The 21,994-nt window shown below is 46.2% G+C and overlaps 1 protein-coding gene across 8 annotated transcripts in view; it reads right to left on the reverse strand.

Moving 5' to 3' along the window:
• Positions 1–21,994, reverse strand: part of CRHR2 (corticotropin releasing hormone receptor 2) — a 218,456-nt gene that overhangs the window by 130,617 nt on the left and 65,845 nt on the right. For 6 of the 8 annotated variants that reach the window (XM_061586324.1, XM_061586330.1, XM_061586323.1 and 3 more), the window contains one exon: positions 16,870–16,989. In XM_061586324.1, coding sequence (XP_061442308.1) covers positions 16,870–16,989 — 120 coding nt within the window. Of the gene's footprint in view, positions 1–16,869; positions 16,990–17,105; positions 17,220–17,338; positions 17,430–21,994 lie in introns of those variants that run through there. The other 2 variants (XM_061586331.1, XM_061586327.1) reach the window with 2 other exon arrangements.

The following is a 21,994-nucleotide window of genomic DNA, read 5'->3' on the forward strand; positions in this document are numbered from 1 at the left end:
TGTGAACTACAACTCCCATCAGCCCCAGAAAGCATGGCTGATAGTCAGGGATGATGGGCCTTGTAGTCCATGTCATTTGGAGGGTACCATGTTGGTTACCCCTGAAGTAGAAAATACCAGAGATGTGAAGCACAGAAAGGAGAGAAAGGTGGAAAAGTAAATTATGAGAAGGATATGTGTGGACAAATGCTGTACATATGTATGTTTACATTATCATTAGAACAAAAATATGGTCTGTGACCTCTGTGACTGTCATGAGGCCTTGTGTTGCTACATTGTTACAAGCCTGGCTGACATTTGCAGGTACAGTTTCTCCTTCCAAATTCATAAGGATAGCTGCAGGAGTTGTCTCACAAGGGTTTTACAGTTTTAGGGTGGGAATCACTTAATCTCTTCTAGTGTTTTGTGGGCAATTAGTCTGAAATTTGCAGATGTGAGAGGGGGTGCCCCTGGATAAGAATCCTGCCAAAATGCAGACAAATAGGTCCAGGGACTTTTGTACTAGGCACCTTTAAAATTGCTGGGGGGAAGTACTAAAAGGAATGTGATTTCAGAGTAAAATCATTATCTCCACTTACAAGCTTGACCTGTCAGTCACAACAGAGTTCTTCTTCCACCCTTTTTCCACTTAGGTGTTTTCTTCCCCTCCCCCCCCAGCACCTCATCCTGGTGTTATTATTTATATGGTAAGATTAAAGACATTTGGTTTGCTTTTAGCAAATGCTTGTTTGCAGCATTTTTTTAATATATGTCTATATCTATATCTGGATTGCCGAGGTTCTCCAAAGCACTTCAGAGGTCCCCAGTTCAACTTCTGCCACATTGTACAGATCTTGCTCTGCTTCTGACAAGCCAAAAGTTCCTCTACGGCACTTCACTTCCACTCAGGAAGGGGGATTCATTCAAATCTGATGCACAGGTACAGATCAATTCAATATATTTTCTATGAGATCTGGAGTCCATTGACATCTGGTTTCCCTGCTCTGCCCTAAAAATCAGGTCTCCAGGGGTAAGGATAGCCGAACACTGCACTCTTTGTCCTCTGCTGAGAGTTGGTGGGAACTGGGATGTTTTCATTCTGTTCTGCGCAGACCACAGAACTGATGGTGGATGCTGGAATGACTTGTGCAAGATTCATTCTGATCCAGGGAATGGGAGATAATAATACATGCATTCCCCCTTGCAGAATCGGAGTCCAGGAGACTGCACTAGACCCTCCTCCATTCAGAGGATTCTGACTGAGTGAGAGGAGAGAGGTGTTTTTAATAATAATAATAATAATAATAATAATAATAATACCATTCCTTCACTGGATCAGAGGGTTGCAAAGCAAACTGCATCCTGTATCTTGTGTACTCCATAGTCTCCAAGACAGGGACGAGGAGGCAAAAATCTCTTTCTCTGGAGAAATCTCCCGTTTATTGCCAGGGCAAATGTGTAACCTTCTGGGAAGCAACAGGTCCTGGACAGAAGTTTCCATCTCTGCTGAAAGCTGCAATTCTGCGGCAGATTCCCAGGGCTGGCACCAGCACCTGGCATTCTTGGGCAGATGCCAGGGTACCAGGGCCCTGAAGGGCTCACAGATGAAGTCTTTTCTGGGTCCTCTTCATTTTTTTTTTTTTTAAGAAAACGGCCTGTCACTCAGAGTATCAACAGGCAGCTGGTTCTAGCCTCACTTTTTAATTTTTCATCCTGGCATCAGTCTGAGGAATTGTGAGAAATTAAAAGGCCTGACTCAGCTGCTCCACCCTGGGGTGCTTAGATCTAGGGCCAGACTATGACATTTTGCTGCCGGAAGCAAAGGAGGACAAGGTGTCCCCTGCTCCATTCCATGGTGAATCTTCTTTCAGTATTGGCAATGGGATAATGTTCTACGCCACCCCTCAGGGCAGCAGGCTAGCTATGGGGATGCCTTGCAGGGAAGGGCTGTTACTCGGTGGCCAAGCACATGCTTTGCAGGCAGACTGTCCCTGGTTCAATCCCTGGCATCTCCAGGTAAGGCCAGAGATGGCCCTTGCGTGAAACCCTGGAGGGCCGCTGATACTGAGCTAGATGGACCAGTGGTCTGGCTTGGTATATAGCCGCTTCTTGGGTTCATATAGCTGTCCTCAGCATCTTCCTCCAAGGCAGTTGCCTCACTCTGCCTAATGGAAGGGCCAGCCCTGCTTGGAGCACCACCACCGCATCCACATTTGCTCACAATAGCCCACTGACACAGGAGGGCCCACCCACCAGGTTTTGCCCATGCCCCATTCAATTCTGCAGCTGACACTGTGGATCAGAGATGAAGAACCCCAGGTCCAGTGTGGGTGTGTCAAATGCGGCCCTCCAGGCCTCTCTGTCTGGCCCTCTGTCCCCAGGACACCCCTCCTCACTGGCTCTACTTTGCACCCTTCTGGAGTGTTTCTGCCTGGCTAGAACATGGGTGGATAATGCCTCTTGATTGTCTGGATGGAGGATAAAGGGTGTGTACAGAAACTGGCTTACTGTAAAGGTAACATTTGCATCCGTTGCTCTGCCCATTTTGGCCTCTGGCCCTGCCCACCAGTGGCATGTGGTGGTCTTTGGAAGGTTGCCCAGAAGGGAATGCAGCAGTGGGGCTGAAAAAGATTCCCCACCCCTGCTGCAGATTTAAATACAGTAGAATGGTCCCCCACTAGGGTTGCCAGGTTCAAGGCCTGAGACTGATCCTGTATCTTTAGAAAAGAAAGTCAGCCGAGTACAGGTGTTCTTGCAACCCTGTAATGGGAAAAACCACAAGGTGGAATTCTCCCTTCCCCCATAGGACTTTTAAAGATACAGAAGACCTCTTGGAGGCTGAGACTATTGGTTGCCAAGCCCAGCCTCCAAGAGGTCTTCTGCATCTTTCAAAGTTGTGCAGAGGGAAGGGAGAATTCCACCTTGTGGTTTTTCCCATTACAGGGTTGCAAGAACACCTGGACTTGGCTGACTTTCTCTTCTCCTAAAGATACAGGATCAGCCTCAGGCCCTGAACCTGGCAACCCTATCCATCCCCCCCCTCCTGACACACAGTTTCCAAATGTCTGATGATTTCAGAGGAAGGCCTTTTTTTTAAGACAAAAAAGGTATTTTTTACAGGAGAAGCCCTTAGGAAATTAGAGCATGCAGGACTAAGAGATTACAAGAAGGCCCTCAGGTGCTGTGTAGAAGTTAAAAGGCACCAAACACCATCAGAACAGCCTTCAGGCCAGCTGCTTGTAAAAGAGACAGCCTCCCTAATTATCAGAACATGTTCTGTAACCAGTTCGTCCAAAAATAGCTTCAGGAGGAAAGTTCCCCCCCTCCTTTCCTGGAAAAGTGTTTGCAACTTGCACCATCAATGGGTGTGTGTGCAGATAATTCTCAAACATTCTTTATCCAAGAGCAGTGACAGACTGAATTCCATTTACATTGGCATAAATGTGTTCCTAGAACAACACACACCTCTCGTCCCCGTTGGATGTAGAGTGCTCCAGATTCCACTTCTTGGACTTGTTTCATCTTGGTCTTGTTCATGCTGTCTCCCATGTATAAAATTGATTTGCCTCTCTTCAAGGTGAAAAGATAGCTGGAGAATGTGTCAGCCAATGGTAGCTGCTGATCATATTAACAGTTTTACATTCTCAGAGCGAAGGCAGGTGGGACATCTTAAGACTGGCAGGCAACTTTTCTACAAACATACATTTTTTCCTCTCTTCTAGGTAAGGTCTGGAAAACTGGGTTATGAGCTTTCCAGATTGGTTCAGTTCAAGGTGAGGGTAAGCCAGGCTATGGAATGTGTCTCTTGGCTTGTACCTCTGACATCACTCACAGACTTCAACGCTACAAAGCTCCTACATTCGATCCCCTACCTGTCTTCTGAAGTGATCTAGTCCAGGAAGCACACTATACTTGGTCTTGCTGAATTGGGCTCCTAACTTTGGAGGTATTTGGATCCAGATCCAGGCTTGTGAATCCAATAGTCAAGGTCCTCTCCATGTTTACCCAGAAGTATGTCCCACTGGTTTCACAGAGACTTACTTCCAAGAAACATGCAGAGGAGTTCAGGATTTCTAACTTCGTAGAAATTATCAATGGTGTTTTTCAGATCCCGAAGAATTTTCATAAAGAAATCCTGCTTGTTGGTAGTCCGGGTGATCCGGTCTGAAGACCAGCAGAGGAGGCCCCTCTGGGCCATTCAGTCCAGGGGTCATGGTCCTTTGTGGCAGCTCCTACGTTGTGTAAATTTTATCTTTTTACAGTAGACTAGCTTCTATACACACCCCTCGCTGTCCTCCATTCAAGCAAACAAGAGGCATTATCAGAGTTGAAGGCCACATTCCAGCCAAGCAAAAACCTTTGTGGAGGGCTAGGGAGAGGTGTGTCTGGGGAGGGAGTGTGGCCTGGAGAGAGTCCTAAAGACCAGGTGGAAAGACCTGGAGGGCCACATCTGGCCCCAGCACCTGAGGTTCCCCACCCTTGCCCTAAATGAAACAATGCTCTGTTGCAGGGGTGGGGAACCTTTTTCAACCTAAGGGCCACATTCCCTCATGGGCAACCTTCTGGGGGCCGAATGCCAGTAGTGGGCGGGGCAAGAGGTAAAAGTGGGGCGGAGCAATGGATGCGTATCTTGGCTTTGAACAGTAAGCTGCATCCCACCCATGTGAAGTTAGAGGTTTCTACATGCACCCTTGCCCCCAACACACACCACATCTCTCCATCAGGCAAGAAAGAATCATGACCAGAGCTCAAAGGTGCATTCCAGCCTGGAGCAGCAGCTGAGGAGGTGGCGTGGTCTGGGGAGAGTCCCGGGGGGCCAAACAGAGAGATCCAGAGGGCTGCATCTGAGCCTAAGATTTCTTTCTCATCCCTATTCTCTTGCTTGCTACCTATTTGCAGTCTCTCTCTCTGTCTCTCTCTCATATCTACCTATCTATCTTTATAGACAGAGAGAGAGAGAGAGAGAGAGAGAGAGACTGCAGCAGCAAAAATGGTGAGCTATACTCCACAAACTGATTTCTCATCTATGAGTCGACATGGTGTGGTTTAGTGCAAAGGCTCCTCTCATCAGAAAAGGAGTGCAGTTTAGCAAGTTTCCAACCCATCCGCTTCTCCCACTTTCAATCACTGCCCCCCTCACATGATGGTTTGCTTAGAGAGTTTATTAAATTAACCAAGAGGCTTTTTGATGCCAGCTCCAATCTGTCGTGCTGGGAGCAGATTGTGTACACAATGCAGAATGCTAAAATAAGCACAGTAAACCCAAAAGTAAACAGAATCTCAACCTTGCAGACGAGGGAGGCAAATAGCAGATTCTCAAGCAAAAGGGGGTTGGGGAGGTTACACAAAGATGATCCGACAAAGCAAACTGAAACCTGCCGTCCCTGCATTGAGACCTGCCCAGCAGCTGCCATAGTAGAAGGGCACATGGTTTGTAGGCAAAAGGTCCCGGGTGCAATCCATGGCATTTCCAAAGGAGGAAAGACCTCTGCTCAAAAGCCTGAAGAGCCCACCGGAAGTCAGAGCAGGCATCGTCGGGCTAGAACAAGAGTGAGGAGGAACCTTTTTCAGCCTGAGGGCCACACGCCCTCATGGGAAACCTTCTGGGGGCCACATGCCAAATGGTGGGCAGAGCCAGAGGGAAAATTGGCTGGATGCTACTCTTACCATTGTAGAGGAGGCTCCGTGGAAGAAGTCAACTGGGCTAGTTGATTAATCTGTTCCAGTGTTACAAGTGATTCTGTGATATTAGATGGCTATCAGTCATGGGACATAATTAAAAAAGACCCTGTATCTATGCAAATCTTTGTAGTAGGTCTTTCTAATACATTAAAATTTATGATATATAAAAATAGCTAGCTTACATAAAGCTTTATATAAAACATTCATATGTAACAATAAAATCCCTTGGTACTAAACAAATCCCATCTAATACATGTAACTATAATATATATACATATAAAAACTAACAATCATAAAACCTTGTATGAAACAATCATGCATAATCAAATGTCTATTTGCAGAACAAATCCCAAACACATTTCAACCATTTCTGGTCTCCTTCAGTGGGAGCAGTGAATTTCTATCAGCTGAGTGCTGCTGTGCTCCTTTGGCATCAAACAGTAAGTGCAAGCTACACCTTTTCAATACAGATGTTGCCTCCTGCAGTCAAATAAGACTGGAAAATGAATATTAGGAATCCTTAACGATGCAATCCTCTGTAATTCAATAAATCCCTTGTTACCTCAGCCAGTGATAACCCCTCATGGAGGAGGCTCCATGCCAGCGATGCAAAAGTCAGAGATTTCCAAACACACACACACACATCTCTCCACGCTCATTTCAGGCCAGCCAAAGGCATGCTCATATGTCACAGACACATTCCCCTGTCCACATGTGGAGCAGTCTGCGAAGGGGTGTGGCTTCGGATGGGGCCTGACCTAGGGGGAGTCCCAAAGGTCACAGAGAGAGGCCTCCAGGGGTGCACATGGCCCTTGGTGAGGTCCCCCTCCCCTGGGTAAATGGACAAGGAGTCTGGCTTGGTATAAAGCACCTTCCCACCTTAAACTGTGACTGTGTTTTACAGCGTTTTCAACTGTTTTCAGAATACTTTTCTTTTTATTGCTTTTGTTGGCATGTCTGCCGCCCTGGGCTCCTTTGGGAGTGGTGGGATATGCATTTGGCAAATCAATAATTCCGTTTGATCAACAATACATTAAAGGTGAGAGACAGATTGGGCTCCTGGGAAGTTCTCCTGTACAAGCCCCACTACTGCCGCGCTCTCGCGCAGCTCATCCGCATGAGGCATTTGCAAGGGAAAATGCCTGCATAGGAATCTCCTGCACCTCCTCTACTTGGTGCGCCATTTCCAGAGCTTGGAAAAGTTACTTTTTTGAACTATATAAGCTTAATTAAATAAATAAATAAAATTTAAAAAATACTTTTTTGAATTACAACTCCCATCAGCCCAATCCAGTGGCCATGCTGGCTGGGGCTGATGGGAGCTGTAGTTCAAAAAAGTAACTTTTCCAACCTCTGGCCATTTCCATTTTTCATTTAGGGATGGGCCACAGCTCAGCGGTAGAGCATCTGCTTGGCATGCAGAAGGGCCCAAGTTCAACCCCTGGAATCTCCGGGTAGGGCTGGGAAAGGCTCCCGAAACTCTGGAGAGCTGCTGCCAGTCAGTGTAGACAATACTGAAGTAGATGGACCAATGGTCTGACTCATTAGAAGGCAGCCTCCTACATTCCACGTACGGGTGGGGGCCTGGGAAGCTGCTGCCAGTCAGTGCAGGCAATACTGAATTGGATGGACCAATGGTCTGACTTGGTGTAAGGCAGCTTTCTATGTTCCAGCTTTGAAATAAGATTGAACACTGAAGTAAAATTCAACAGCCAGCCCAGCCCAGTATGTATAATCAATCAATCAATTGGGGGTGATCGTTAGCTGGCCCTTGACACCCAGGAGACACGAGCGGGGATTTGAACTCACAGACTCTGGTCTCCCAGCCAGGCTCTCCTCCCCACTGTGCTATACCAGCTCCTGATTAGGTACAGCCAATTTCACTTCTGCATTCCATCCCATGTCAACAGGATCCTCCATCAGTGCACGAGACAGGCTCAAGCACACATTTTTCATGTCACAGGCAAACCTGGATCTCGCCTCCATGTGTTAAAAAACAGGCTATGCAAGCAGATGGGGGAATGCAATCCAGTCTAGCCTCTGTAGCTACAGACTCAGTGCAATGGGGAAAAGCTCTTTTGCAGACTGGCCCCTGGAAGGAACCTACTAGCACTGCAATTTAGCAGGAAGAGATGACAAGAGTTGCTCTTATGGCCCCACTCCTACATCTCCTGGCTAAAACCTAGCAACAGTCATTCATGCTTTTGTCAGCTCAAGGCTAAGCTATCTGCAACACGCTGCCCTTGAAATCAGCTGACAAGCTTTCATTCATGGATATAGACTGTGGCAATCTGCTTCCTCATAGGGCTGAGCTATCGGGTGCCCATTATGGGAGTACCTAAGCAGCTATGATGGCATATTGCTGGGTTGTTGGTGTTTTAATACAAAGCCCTACATTGCTCCTTACGGTTTGTCTGTGACTCAAGTCTGTGAGCGCAGGCAAGAGTCAGGCATAGGGATGTAAGAAGGCACCAAGTTCTGTTCTGCCCTCTGCTTGTCTCATGCAGCACTGTTTCTGTTACACTTCAGTTCATTCTCCACCCAGACCTACATTATTTATCTCGCTGCCTGCTGTGGCAAAATTATGTAACTTATACAGTTATTAATTATGTAAATTAGGATCTCATTTTGTTACTTCATCCCGTTCATTTCAATGCATCGGAAATGTGATGCAAATAGGGGGGGCAATGTAATCATTTACGTATCTTTTGCAGATTGAAAGCAACAACAACAGCAAATCCCAATCATATTCACTGGACTGATTTCCATTCCAGACACGGGGCAAATAAGCAAATATCGATAATTTCCACTCCCATTTCTCTTGTCATTGGAATTCTCTGACATCCCCAGTCTAGAGACAGATGCCTGCCTTTGAGCTGTGTCTCTTCTTGGATGCCTTGCCCTTGGAACAGGATTAAGGCAAGGGTGGACTTTGTCAATCCTAAATCTTGAGAATCTCTGAGACGGTCCTTCTCTCAGTGCCCTCCAATATCTGAGGCATCTTTAGCGATTGGTGCAATTAGGTCATTTCAGACTCTGGAATGAATGGTGTTAATGGGCTGCCCTCTTTAGATGATCATGCATGTTGCCTTTGCTTATTTCAAAAAGTGGAAAGCCAGCCATCCTGTGCCTCTGGGCCCTTCTGCTCCTTTTGTCTGCCCCAAAGTCCTGTCCTGATGGCCCCACTGCATTTGGCTAGGACACAAGACAGGACCTTCTCAGAAATTGTATCCAGATATAATATTAAAATCTTTATTTCTATCTGTGTTACAAGTTGTAGTGGTGTGTTCATTTCACATTTCCTAATTGTTGGTAAGGACAACCTCTCAGTCCCAATATTGCTTTTAACTGATGCTTAGCTTGGGTTTTTGTTTTATGCTGGATTTTTATACTGTTGCATTGACTTGTTTTATGCTTGTTTCAATTTTGTGTTTTATTATGCTTTTAATTTTCATTGTGTATTTTGATTGTTTTTATTATATTTGTAAGCTGCCCTGAGCTCTGTTTTTAACTGTGGAAGGGCAGGTTATAAATCCTCTTAATAAAAAAATAAATGTAGAACTTGGTTCTTACCAGGATGGCCAGTTATGAATCACCAAAAGAGAAGGCAAAACCCCAACATCTTCCACATCAATTTGCATAAACCACACATATATTAATTTATATGTACATATGCAACTGTAGGAATCATTACTTCAAATGGAAGACATTCCTCTGATGGCCTTTAGAGGAAATAAGAGGACTGTCCTCTGTATAAGAGGATACACAACCAACCTAGTTCTTTGAGAATCACCTGAAGGCCCCTCCAGATTTTTTTTTTTTTTGCAGGTGTCTTCTGCAACATTTCATTATTTATTATTTATTTATTATATGATTTATATCCCACCCTTCCTCCCAGCAGGAGCCAGAACATGTCATTCACGCGATAATAGTGGCAGATTTATGCTGGACCATCCAGGCATCACTGAACTATATTAGTTCTGTGATATTTCCCCAGTTTTACGGCATGATTGCCATCTGGAGGGACACTCTTAAACCATAGTGCAGAAGAAGAAGAAGCTGGGCATCCCCTACAACAGTTACAAGATGTCACCAGGAAGCTGTTGGACACGCAGTGCTTGGAAACAAAGCCGTACATTCACCTTGAAACTTCTGCGGACACGAACAGCATTGGAAGCAGGATCGTGTATAACCTCCTATCATGAATGCACAACAAAAAGGATGCCTGGAGGGGCCTCAAGTCAAACTATGCATAACTGAACCAACTGCATATCCTTGCCCACCTTTCCTCCCTTCCTTCAGTTCCTTCGCCCTCCTCTGTTGCTTTTCCTGTGTCAAATTGTAACTTGTAGCCTCCTTGTGACGGGGGACTTGTCCCTTTGACTCTGTAAAGCAGCATGCACACTGACAGTGCAGTGTTATTGTCCTATATATTAATAGCAAACTTGTTCTCTGTGGGTGCATACTCCGTATGTAGCCAAAAAGGCACCTCTTGCGCACAAGAGCAAGGTATCGCCAGATCTAGGGAAGCCTAAGGTTTGCAGTAGTTTGGTTTTTTTAAAAACTTTAGGGGGGGGGAAACAAAGTGCGTGTGGGGGAGAGAGAGACCACTGAGAACTAAGAATGCACAGAATGCTGGCTGGAATTGCAGCAAGGAAAGGGAGAACTAGGGGGGAAATGGAATGGAGTATCCTGGAAGAGGACATGGCTGGCTTGCTCTTACTCTGAAGAGGAGCATTCCACACTGAAACACTGTAATTGTGTAACAAATAACCACAAACCGTCACTGTTGCTGCTGCTGCTACTATTGGTTACTTATTTATTTATTAGATTTATATCCCGCCCTTTCTCCCTGTGGGAGCCCAGGGAGGCAAACAAAAGCACTAAAAAACACTTTAACCCATCATAAAAACAGTCTTTAAAATATATTAAAACAAAACAACCATCAGAAACATTAAAACAAAACATCTTTAAAAACAGTTTTAAAAGCTTAAAAATCACCTATTTTTAAAAAAGATTTAAAAACATATTAAAAAGAAATAATAATAATTATTATCAATCTGCTTCTACTCATTATGGCCATCTACATGTAGTTGAGAGAGAGAGAGAGAGAGAGAGAGAGAGAAGCGTTTCTGATATGTTCTGTTTGTCAAATATCCCATGTACCTACCTGTCATACAATAAACCAGGTTAATAGGTTCATGTGGAACATTTCCCCCTAATTACAGCACAATCTCATAATGACCTGTCTTCTTCCTCCTGCAAACTCAGCCTTACATATTAAATAATTTCTGATAGGAGACAACTAGATATTTATGTAATCATGGGGGGAGGGATGGCGTCACTCCCCCCAACTACAAAATATAAATCACCCTCAGAATATAGGTATCTGAAAATGTGTTTCACTCTTTTATCATATATGGGCTGGGGAAGCTATTAAAATCACACACACACACGTGTACATTTCCTTAATAAATTACAAGTGACTTAAGCGTGAAGCATCCTATGTTATATGCTAAAAGATGTCACAGAATAAAGGAAAAATTAAGGGAATCACTTGAGACAAATTAGTCTACATTTCTTGCAGTTAGAGTACGCTGAACTATTGCATCAAAACTTGCAAGTTCAATGAGGGAGAACATTTTGGCGACCTGGAAATTAATCACAGTTCCAATAAAGTTCTTCAAAGCCTGACCTTTAAAGCTCCAAAGACCTATGGGTCTCCCTGAACTACGAGGGCATGGGGAAGCTCCAAAGCCTTGGGAGGAAAGGAGACTGAGCTGTCTCTAACCAAGCTCAGAGAAGGTCCTATGGAATATGAGCAAAAGCTTAGGCTGTGTCCCTTGACATGCCTCCTGTAAGCCCTCCCCCAGCCCATGCGACGGGTCTACCCTAATCCTACCTTGAGCTCTGCCTAAAGACACATGGGCTAGGGAGAGGGTCTAAGATTCAATGTAAGGTTTAGATTATTCTAGTTGGAGAGCTTTCCTCCTGAGCGTGTCCGACACACAGCCAGGAGCTTCCTTGAACTGGGTATCCTGTGGGCTAGATCAGGGTCTCACGTGGTCTGCTGTGGTCAGCGTCTGGGACTTTGATGAAAAGTAGATGAAACATCAAGAGGCTGTTAAATGCTGGCAATGGAGGATGGAGGGGTTAACAATAATTGAAGATTAAACTGTTTCTGGCCCAGCCTTACTGATAATCAGGGGTAATTGGCAAGAGGTTCATTCCAAACAAAAGGAACTACTTCTTTACACAGGGCATAGCTATGGAACTCTCTACCACAAGATGGAGAGATCGGCACCGTCTTAGATGACTTTTGAATGGGGCAAATCAAATTCATGGAGGAGGAGAAGGAGGGGGACTATCAGCAGCCACCAGCTGTGATAGCTAAGCAGAAACTGCATGTTCAGAGGCAGCGTGCCATTGGAGAAGCCATACAGTGGGGAAGGATTATTGCTGGCAGGCTTCCCAAACACATCTGGCCCAAGCCACTCATGAAAACAGGATGGTGGGTGTTTCAAACGACAACTCTCAGCAACAACCCCTCCCCCACGCCAATGCTGGCTGCTCCGGATAGGAGCTGAAGTCCAAAACACATGGTGGGCACCAGGTTGGGGAAGACTGTGCTGCACCATTTATGTTTTGCTATAAAATTGCTTTCACTTTTTAAAATTTTGTATTTCTGCTATTGCTGCAACTTCTTGATTATTTACGTTTTACACACACAGAGAGAGAGAGAGAGAGAGAGAGAGAGAGAGAGAGAAAGAGAGAGAGAGAGAGAGAGAGAGAGAGAGAGAGGCCTGGTCCAGATGTAATGCAAAACCATCATTTAGCACTACAGGAATGACCCTTCTTGAGCCTTGGGCTCCTCTTCCCTTCCTTCTCTTACTCCAGCACGACCACAAAAAAGAGTTTGGAAGCAGAGGCTTCCTGGTGTAAAATAACCATATTCTGTTGCTATGTCTGAACCAGACTAAATTGTAGTCAGTTCAAGCTGTGGTTTATTTAAATAAGCCAAGATCAAACCCTGGTTTCCGTTCCTGACTAGTTTCAATAAGCCATAGTTTAAACTAACCACAGTTCTCACTTGGGATGTAACACCAAACTATGGTTAGTGAAAACCAGGAAAAGGAGGCTTCCAATGTCCTCCCTACAGCCATCCCAGAGGAGAGGGGGAGAGAGCTCAAGCCTGAGGTTCAAACAGGCTCATTCATGTAACACTAGCTGAGTCAATATCAACAGCATTGCGATTGATCAACAGATAAATAACAGAGGAAAGGGCAGCCAATGATCTCAATAAACTCAATATCGCTGGACTTTTAACAAACTTTCAGATAGCTCAGGAAATGCAGATCCTATACTAGAATGCTTTTCTACACTATACCTTGCCATGTTCACTTTGCTTAACATGGTCTCAGGGCAGCCAACAATGATTAAAAGCCGTAAGATCAAATCAATGCACTGCAATCACAGCTCAAATAACAACTACACATCCATATTGCAGCTGGGGAGGAGGCTTGTATAAGGCCACTAAGTGAGTTTCAGCTGCGGTGACATTTGAACAGAGGACGTCCTCATTTACAGCTCACCCTCTCTTGTCCACTATGCCAAAGTAATTCCAGAATCAAACATTTAGAACATCCTTGGCCAACCTGGTGCCTTCAAAATGGTTTGGACTGCAACTCCTATCAGCTCTGGCTGATGGGAATTGTACCAGAGCTTGGAAAAGTTACTTTTTTGAACTATAACTCCCATCAGCCCAATCCAGTGGCCATGCTGTAGTTCAAAAAAGTAACTTTTCCAAGCTCTGAATTGTACTCCAAAAGATCTGGAGGGCACCAGGTTGGTGCAGGCTGATTTCCACTAAGACACCTGCGAGATGTCAACCTGCATGCCACGTACCCATCTGGCACCGAAACGTCTCTCAAAGTAGACTGGCAGTTCAGGATGCCCGATCTCATCTACGCACTTCCCCCTTGTTAGGAATATGTCACAATTCATCCTTCCGACTCCAAAACCCCAGATCATTAACTCTGGATTAGTTAGCCTTTAACATTCTTTAACCACTGATTCTCAGGATGACAAAAAGGTGGGAATTCCCTCCACCCTTTTAGTGGATGCTTACGAGGACTTTAAATCTACATCGCAGATGGTAAATACCTAAAAAAGGAGGGCTAGTAATAATTGCTCCAAAGGTTAAGGGGGAGGCACAAGAGCTGTCTTCAGCTATCTGAAGCTGCCTAGCTGTCGCACAGAAGACAGGCCATAATTGTTCTCTGTTGCTCTGGAAGGCAGGATTAGAATGAATGGGCGGAAACTGCACGGAAGCAGATTTCAGCTAAACATTAGGGGAAAAGTCCTAACCACTAAGAGCTGTTTGACAATGGAAGAGATTACCTTGGGAGGTATTTAAGCAGATTCTGGATGGCCACCTTCCAGGGATGCTGTAGCTGCATCCTCCATTGCAGATCCTGCGTTGAGCAGGAGTTGGACTGGATGGCATCGAAGAGTGCTTCCAAGTCTTTGATTCCAAGTCAGTCTTTGATTGAATGATAGCATCATTCAATCATTTTGAGATGTCCAATATACTGAGAGAAACTCAGCTTATGCCCTCTGGTGATAGTTTCAGGACTTCAGTGCTTTGGTTCAAACCACTGAACGTAGGAACATAGGAAGTGGCCTTATACTGAGTCAGACCCATTGGCCCATCTAGCTGAGTAAAGTCTACTGTGACCGACAACAGCTCTCTCTCTCGGGTCCCAGACAAGGTTCTTTCCCTGGAGCTGCCGGGGAATGAGCCTAGCTCCTTGTGCATGCAAAACAGATGCTCTGCCACTAAGCGATGGCTGGACCCCTCCAATCTACACACAACACCTGTAGGGATCTTCTGGGGGAAATCACAGATATAAGGCAGGCAGCTCCTATTTGACCTGACGGAAGTGCATGCAGATTTCCTGCACTTGCAATTACAAGCAGGACTTAATATGAGTCACAGCGGCAGTGCACCTTGGATGAGCCCCAGCATTTATCTTCAGGTGTGGGGCTCACTCCTTGGCCCCGCAAAGTAATACGACCAAGAGGAGATTGCCTCTCATCCCTCAGCAACCACAAGTGGTTTTCAGACATCTAGAATTAACTCAAAGGACTCTCAGGTCAGGGGACTCCTGAGCCCTGGACAACCCTGCTGATGTTAAGCTAAGCTGCTCAGACAGAAGCATGGGGAATTTGCCGATGATCTCATCCTTGGAATATCTTGCAAAATGAGCAGTGGTTTCAATTTAGCGATGAAACATGGAAATGGACTGCCTTCAAGTCAATCCTGACTTATGGCAACCCTACAAGTAGGGTTTTCATGGTAAGCAGTATTAGGTGGTTTTACCATTGCCTCCCTCTGAGGCTGAGAGGCAGTGACTCGCCCAAGGTCACCCAGTGAGCTTCATGGCTGTGTGGGGATTTGAATCCTGGTCTCTCAGGGCGTAGTCCAACACCTTAACCACTACACCACATTGGCTGTCATAACGATGAAAGTTCATATGAATTTTCACTCAAAGATAATGTTCTACTGGTACTCTATAGGCTTAGAGGTGAAATGTGTCCCCTGCCCCCACAAATGTTTCCCCCCTGAATTTCATACCCTGCCCACTTCTTGCCCAGGTTCACCATTAGACTGAGATACATCTCCAAAACATGGTGAACGCTGACATTCACAAGTGGATACTGCTGGTCCCAGAAGATTTCTGTGAACGTCATAATAACACAGTTGAATGCTCACAATCCCATTAGGTGACGATGTTAGCACTCTGTATACACCATACATTTAAAGCAACCCCCCCCAAAGAATCCTGGGAATTGTAGTTTGTTAAGGGTGCATGGAGCTGTAGCTCTGTGAGGGATAATAAACTACAGTTCCCAGGATTCTTTGAGGGGTGAGGAATGTGCTTTAAATGTATTCCAAATGTATGTGTGTATGGAGCCCTCAGGCACCTACCACATTTGTCTGTGATGATCAACATTCATACTATATATGCAGAGCTTGGAAAAGTTACTTTTTTGAACTACAACTCCCATCAGCCCCAGCCAGCATGGCCACTGGATTGGGCTGATGGGAGTTGTAGTTTTAAAAAGTAACTTTTCCAAGCTCTGTATATGATATATATTCATATAGAAGATGCTTGGGACTGACAGTCAGTAATCGACTGACTTCTAGGAGCTGAAATTTGGTTTACATGATTCTCAGACAGATCTGGAAATGGGGCCCTGAATGGCCAAAACTGAGGAGGAGAGAGGGCTTTACTCCCACACAGAGAAGTATGTTGAGCTGCAGGGGCTTTATTGACCATTTGCACACTTTCTTTACTTTGCATCAGGCATATTCCCAGCAGCAGGCAGGAATTTGTATCTCCACCTGCGGAAGCCAAGACACTTGCTCAATTTCACCAATAGATCAAGATACATCTGTAAAAGGGAATGTCCAAAATGGGATGAACAATGGCATTCACAAGTGATGGATACAGCCCATCCTAGATATTTGCTAAAATATATCTAATGCGCATGGTGAGCACGCATGCGCGCAAGCATGCACACACACAGAGAGGATTCCACATGAGAAATCACTGTCTGGTCTTACATTCTCCCCCTCCCCCAGTGTTGTTTGAAAGCACCCAGCTTCCTTTCTCCCCAAAGACAAAATAGAGATAAGTCAATGAACTTGTGTTAAACCAAACTTAACAGCCTCCAACCCCACGTCGACAGAGAAAGGAATTTTGCATTCCCCTTTTGGAATGTGGCTCCTCAGTTCCCACGAAGACACTCAAGAGGGAAAGTGATTTCATGTATTTGTGAGATACAAACACTCACACACACCCTTAAATGTTCATTTTGAATTATTTTTAAACATCTTCAGTTGGTTTCTTTGTACTGTTCTTAAAAACTATTTTTACCTGTTTTTATGGCATGTCTATACATCACTTTGAGACATATGTACAAGGTGATTCATAAATTAATATCTATCTATCTATCTATCTATCTATCTATCTATCTATCTATCTATCTATCTATCTATCTATCTATCTATCTATCTATCTATCTATCTATCTATCTATCATTTTGTCCCCAAGCCTCTGTCAGGACCCCTTTCTCCACACAAAGCTCAGAGTTAAACTTCAAAGAAAGAGGAGAGGGCGAGAGAGTTCCTTTTGCACTTACTCGTGGTGTTGTACTTGACTCCGTTGACAAACTCCGGACAAGGCCTCTCCACCAGCTCCCCAGCGCTGGTCTTTGGCCAGCAGGTCCCGATCTGATCGGTGGTGGCATTGCAATAGGGACCTTCAAGTTAAAAAAAAAAAAAAGTAAGTAAGTAAGTAAGGAGTGACCACGAAGTAAACCGTGTCCCTAAAAACATGAACCCTTCGAGTATTTTCCAACCTTCTGTGCTCCCCTACCATCAAATCCATCCTGCCACATATCCAGGAGGCTGCAGTTAGCATCCAGCTCCTCGATGAAGTACTGAAGAATGATAGTCTCATTCATGGTCGTCAGACCTTGAAGCTGGCGGAGCCGGAGAGGAAAGAGAAGGCTGAACGCGCTTCTCTACTTTTCCAGATTTCTTCTTCCTGCTTCCCCCCCCCCAGCTCTTTCTCCTTTCCTTTGCCAATTAAAGCCAAGCAAATCCTACCGGCTCATGTGGCTACATCTCTCTCCCTCTCTCTCTCTGCTTCTGTGTCTTGGAGGGTGGGCGGACTGGGTACAGCGAAATCCTCTCAAGGGCTCCTGCTTTCCACAGCGGCTCCGGAGCCAATAAAATCACAGCCACTTCCTAAGTAAGGGGCTTTTCTGCCCTCTCCCGTGCCTCCCCCCTGCTGACATTTGGCTGCTGTCTAATCCTGCCCTGGCCTCAGCTACCGAGAGGAAGGGAGTGCCTGTGCGTGTGTCTGTGTAATTTTGCCATCCCCTGCGATTGGCTTGATTATCCTTCAAGCAATAAACATTTCATGCAAAATCAGATCGGCGAGAGGGATTTCAAACCGGGGGGGGGGGGGAGAGAGCCACGAGATGGGATTAGCCTTCCTGTCTGAAACTGAACCAACTCCTCCCTGTCGGAAGGGAAGGGTGTCCAGGATCGTTAGTTCTCTCTCATTCTCCTCACATCGAACTGCTGCAACATCAGGCATAATTTGGAGCCTTCTCATGGTGGGAAGCGCACTCTGCACATGCCCTGGGATGCTTCCCACGAAGCCTGCAAGTGCGAGAGGGAAAAGGAGTCCAAGCTAGCGCATCAGCTAGCGCAGGATTATGAGAGAATTCGAGCGCATCTGGGGAAAATCAGTTTTTGTGAGAAGTTCTTTTCCGGTTGTTGCGCAGCCAGAACCCCTCTTCTCTCAAAGCTGTGGAGGGGAAGGGCCATAGCTAGAGGGAAAGAGATGCAGCTCAATGGCGACAGAGCATCTGCTTTGCATGCACCAGATTCCATCCCTGGTATCTCCAGGATAGGCTGGGAAAGGCTCCTGCCTGAAACCTTGGAGAGGTACTGCTCCAGTGTCAACAATATTGAGCTAGATGGACCAAGGGTCTGACTTGGTGTAAAGCGGTTTTCCTGTGTTCCAAGGTTCTTACGGGGTGAATGCATTCTCCTAGCACTGGATGTGCTGGCTTTCCTCGGGCAAACATTTTATCATGCTGAAATCCAACAGATGTTAGTTGTGATTAATACAGGCCACAACCACATTTTGAGAACACAGGGCTCCTAGTCTCCATACTTTTCCTTATAATCCAGGGGCCACTGACGTGCAGGAAAGGGGTGCTTAGCTTGGGATGAGGGACCTTTTTCAACCTGAGGGCCACATTCCCTTCCGGGCAAACCTCTGGGGGCCACATGGCAGTGGTGGGTGGGGCCAGAGACAAAAGTGGGTGGGGCAACAAATTTCACTCTTGTACAGCAGGCTAGCTTCAGCACATACCTCTCAAGCCTATATCCCAGCATGCTCAGCGTTGGAGAACACGTCCCGGCCAGGCAAAAACACTCAAACAGGTTGCAAATCGGGGCAGGTGATGGGCATGGAGCGGGGACAGTTGGTGTCTGTGGAGAGGGGTGTGTGGTATGGGGACAGTCCCAAGCAGAGGAGGCTAGTCCATTAGGGCAAGTGGGGCACTGCCCCACCAGCCTCAGTTTGCCCTCAGCCATTCCCCACCTGCCTGCCTCCTTACTTGCATCCCATCCAGGGGGTGGCCCTGGCTGTCCTCTTCCTCCTCTTCAGACTCAGTGTTGCCCCTTGAGGAACTCAGCAGGGAGGAGGATGGCAGCAAGACTAGAAAGAGTTGCCTCTGCCTGTCATTGGCTCTGGCGCCACCTACTGTTGGACCTCCCTTGCCTTCCGCCTACCAGTCCCAATGGGCACCAGCCACCACTGGTCCCAAAGGCCAGATGGAGAGGAACGAGAGGGCTGCATTTGGCCCCCAGGCTTAGTCTTTCCCTCCCTACTAACCTTTCCGTGCCAATGCTCTCCAATGGTTCTTAATAAATTTTATTTATTTTTTAAAAGAGCATTTCTTTTCACTCTGAAGCCTGGCCCCTCAAAAATGGTTTACAAAATATTCAAAGAACAAAATCATCAAGCAATTAAACCTTGACTGACAATATTTATGCCAAGATAAAGAAGAAAGAGGCAGGGGTGTCACTACCGGGGTGCAGAGGGTGCGGCCCGCACCCGGGTGTCACCATGAGGGGGGTGACACCCAGAGCCGCCCTGCTCCGCGCCATTGCCTGGCAAGGCTGCTCCAACTCCTCCTCGGAGGCGGGTGGGCGGGCGAGACCAGGAGCAGCGTTGGTGGGGCGAGGGAGGTGCACCGATGTTCCCAGGCCTTCTCTGGATGGGTGCCCCTCCAGCACACACCCTCCCAGGGGCATGGACGGGGTGGCTGGCCTTGAGTGCGCACGCGCATGTGCGCACGCACGCAAGCCCAGCCACCTCATCCATGCCCCTGGGAGAGCGCACACTGGAGGTCCGCACCCCCCTGCACTCCCGCTAGTGACGCCGCTGGAAAGAGGGTAGAGAAACTGACATCCAGTTTTTTTAAAAAATTGAATGCTAGACAAAATAAAGACGTTATTACTGCCAGCCTAAACCCCTCAGAGGTGGGCTTAGTCTAACTTCTTTTGGGAGGGGTTTCCATAAGCGGGGAGCAACCACAGAGAAGGCCCTGCCTCAAGTTCACTTCAGCTGACAAAAAGCAGGGACTCTGACGTTTATAGTATCCTGCTAATTTTTGTGCTTTTTGTCCCCTAATTCAGAGTCCTTCCACCTAAGGTCCCCAGCTGTAGCTGGACTACATCCCTCCTACCCAGTCTAGACCATGGTCAGGGATCATGAGAGTTGTAATCCAACAACCTCTGGGGACTCAAGGTGGAAGAAGGTTGCCCTATTTAATTCTGAACGTGGAAGTAAGCTCATCTGAGGGGGAAACAGACGAGGGAAGAGCTGGAAGTAGAATTGGCGGGCATGGGGAGGTGTCATGGAAGGCTTAGAGGACCCACAAGCCTCTCTTAAACAAAGACAGAAGAGGTACAGGAAACTCCTGGCTTCACCCAGATAGAGCTAAGTCCAGGGCCACCTAGTGACTAAATCATAAAATGACGGTATCCACAGAGAAGATTTAAGCATCCTTGCCCAGCAGGTCTCCTTATAAGTCCTTTTTCCATACCCTTATTAATGTTATCTTAGCATAAACAAATACACAAAGGGCTTAGAAAAACACATTTGCCAACGAAGCCAACACGTTGACCTCCAGATGTTGCTGACTACAACTCCAGTTATCTCTGACTACTGGCCATACTGGCTGAGGGTGGTGGGAATTGGAGTCCAAAATCTGGAGGGTACCAAGCTGGCTACACTTGGATTACTACAAGACATGTTCTCAGTACGCAAGGTTCTAGCCCCATGGAGGTCCAACCAGCACAACCTCCACAGGTACAGGCAGAGAAGTCAGCTCTTCTCTAAGGCATAATTCAAACTTTCATAAGTAGGGTGACCCAAATCCTCATATAGGGACTGAGGCCTAACCAATTTGATCCGTGCAAAACTCTGGCTCTTAAAAGGCTGGTTCATGTGCCTTGGGATGAGGGATGAGGGTTACATTTGATTTGGTTCACATTTAAAGACGAAACAATCAAAGTCACACTTTCGGAAACAATACAAGAACTGTCACACAGCCATCCTTTGAAATTCACAGCATCCAAATTTTCTGATGCAGTTCTCAAACCCAAGAAAGTTCCCCAAAATGCAAAGATTAGGGAAACGTGCATAAAAATGAACATATTAAAGTAGCACATAAAATGCATTATATTAGGAGAAATTGCTTTCAAGAATGTGTACAAAACTACAAACTAAAATGTGTTTGAAAACACAATTTCATAGTCTAGGAATCCTTCTGGACCTAGTTTTGACCCTGGCTGCCCAGGCGATAGCTGTGACTGGTGGGAGGAGGGCACCTTTGCCCAGCCTGGGCTGGTGCTCTAGAGACGCCCAGTTCTGGAGAAGGCAATCTGGCAAGGCCAGCCCAATCGTGAAGCAGAATGGAGACAATTGCCTCAGATGGGAGGGCAGGGGCAGCAAACTGGTGCCCCCTGGGTCCCCCACTCACTTGCCTTGTTGCTGCTCCTGCTACTACCACCACGCACACAAAGGTTCTGCAGGGACTGGGATTCTTCTACTCCACCCTGTCTCAGTCTGAGAAAGGGCCAAGGGAAGGTCCTTCTGCAGAGTGAGGCATTCTGTCCAGGAGAGTGCCTACACGGCTGCCACTTTGCCACGGCGGCTAGACATTCTGTTTAAAATCAAACTTTTCCTTAATCAAACAATTCTTTAAAAAAACAACTGAGTTTAAACAGAACTTCTAGATGCTGCTCTCCCAGCCCAGTTGGCCATAATGCCTCCCTCTGAGGAAGGACCCTTTGGCTTTTTCTCAGACGCTGCGTTCAGACAACGCTGTGTTCTATTTTCCTGACATTTCCTTACCGATAATTTCTGCATTTTATTTGCTGTTTCACACAATGGAAGAGCCACTCCTGGACTTCCAGTGGAATATAGTGGACGTTTAGCACTTATTATTGTATTAATTGCTTCCAGAAAAAAAAAATCTGTTTGTAACTCTATTGACCCAGAAAATGGTGGGAATAAAGCGATGAAATTTGGGGCAGAATACCGGCATACAGTTCTTTCCTTCTGCCGTCATGGGGGAATCAGGGAGGGAACTGAAATGTGTATGCACAGAAAAGGCAATGGAGTAGCAACATGTCCAATGACGTTCACTGCTGTGTCACAGCATGCCCGCTGGT

Source organism: Rhineura floridana, chromosome 10, assembly GCF_030035675.1.
Source record: "Rhineura floridana isolate rRhiFlo1 chromosome 10, rRhiFlo1.hap2, whole genome shotgun sequence".
Classification (NCBI taxonomy): domain Eukaryota; kingdom Metazoa; phylum Chordata; class Lepidosauria; order Squamata; family Rhineuridae; genus Rhineura; species Rhineura floridana.